Genomic DNA, 864 nt, shown 5'->3' with positions numbered 1-864 from the left:
TTTTGATCTGAATAAATTGAAAGAGAGAAATTTAAACTAAGGTCACCTTACCTCGTTGTTTAGATACATTGTTACTGGCTGCAGGTGACCCCTGTCGCAGACCTAAAATCTTGATGTAATTGGCAGGGACTAGACCAGTGTTTTTCTTGTTAGATGCTAAGAGCCATCCCCGCACATTGGGCTGCTGATTCTTGGGGGCTAAAAACAAACATTGGCCAGCACTGAAGGAAAGTTCTTTTTGGTTTCCAGCCTGAAAATGGGGGAAAATATATTGACAAAGAGAATTATTTGCTAGCCTTAGGTGTTTCCAATCTCAACTGATATAACAAGATGGGAAAAGGTATTACAAACATTTAAAATCCTCTATTTCTGCAAATTCTCTTTATTTGGATTTTTTTAAATAATGCTTCACCACTGGTTTCTGGCCAATCAAATATATGGGAAAATTTCACATTTGTTTAAATTCATTAAAACTGTACTGTATAACAATAACAACTTTATATTCACAAGAAAACCATTAACTACACATTCACACCATTCCTTCCACATGTTACCTGAAAATTATAAGCACCGACAGCAGCATAGTGCTCTCCCTCCCCTGTTACCCAGGCCTTAGTCTTTGACTTGACAGTTGGCGCCAGTGAGGACAAAAGGCGCCAGATAAGATAAGGGCCACCGAAAACGACAGCCAAAAACATGACAATTGGCCAAGAAGACCTGGAGGCTTTGAGGTCTGCTTCAGTGAGAGGCCCTGCGGGGGACTGAGCCGCACTGCCAGCAGCATGCCAAACGGCTTCCAGATTTGGGTCCTGACTCCTTAGCCCTTGACGAATTATGAAAATAATGGCAAAATATATTAGTGCA

At 41.0% G+C, this 864-nt stretch overlaps 1 protein-coding gene across 1 annotated transcript in view; it reads right to left on the bottom strand.

The window, feature by feature from the left end:
- LOC119591412 (peroxisomal membrane protein PEX13-like) overlaps positions 1 to 823 on the bottom strand; it is a gene marked incomplete at its 5' end in the record, with an annotated part of 2,560 nt that extends 1,737 nt beyond the window's left edge. The window contains 2 exon segments of the mRNA XM_037940155.1: positions 52 to 250; positions 555 to 823. Coding sequence (XP_037796083.1) covers positions 52 to 250; positions 555 to 823 — 468 coding nt within the window.
- Positions 824 to 864: the final 41 nt, after the last annotated feature.

This window comes from Penaeus monodon, chromosome 28 (assembly GCF_015228065.2).
Source record: "Penaeus monodon isolate SGIC_2016 chromosome 28, NSTDA_Pmon_1, whole genome shotgun sequence".
Lineage (NCBI taxonomy): Eukaryota > Metazoa > Arthropoda > Malacostraca > Decapoda > Penaeidae > Penaeus > Penaeus monodon.
This window is presented reverse-complemented; position numbering and strand designations above follow the sequence as displayed.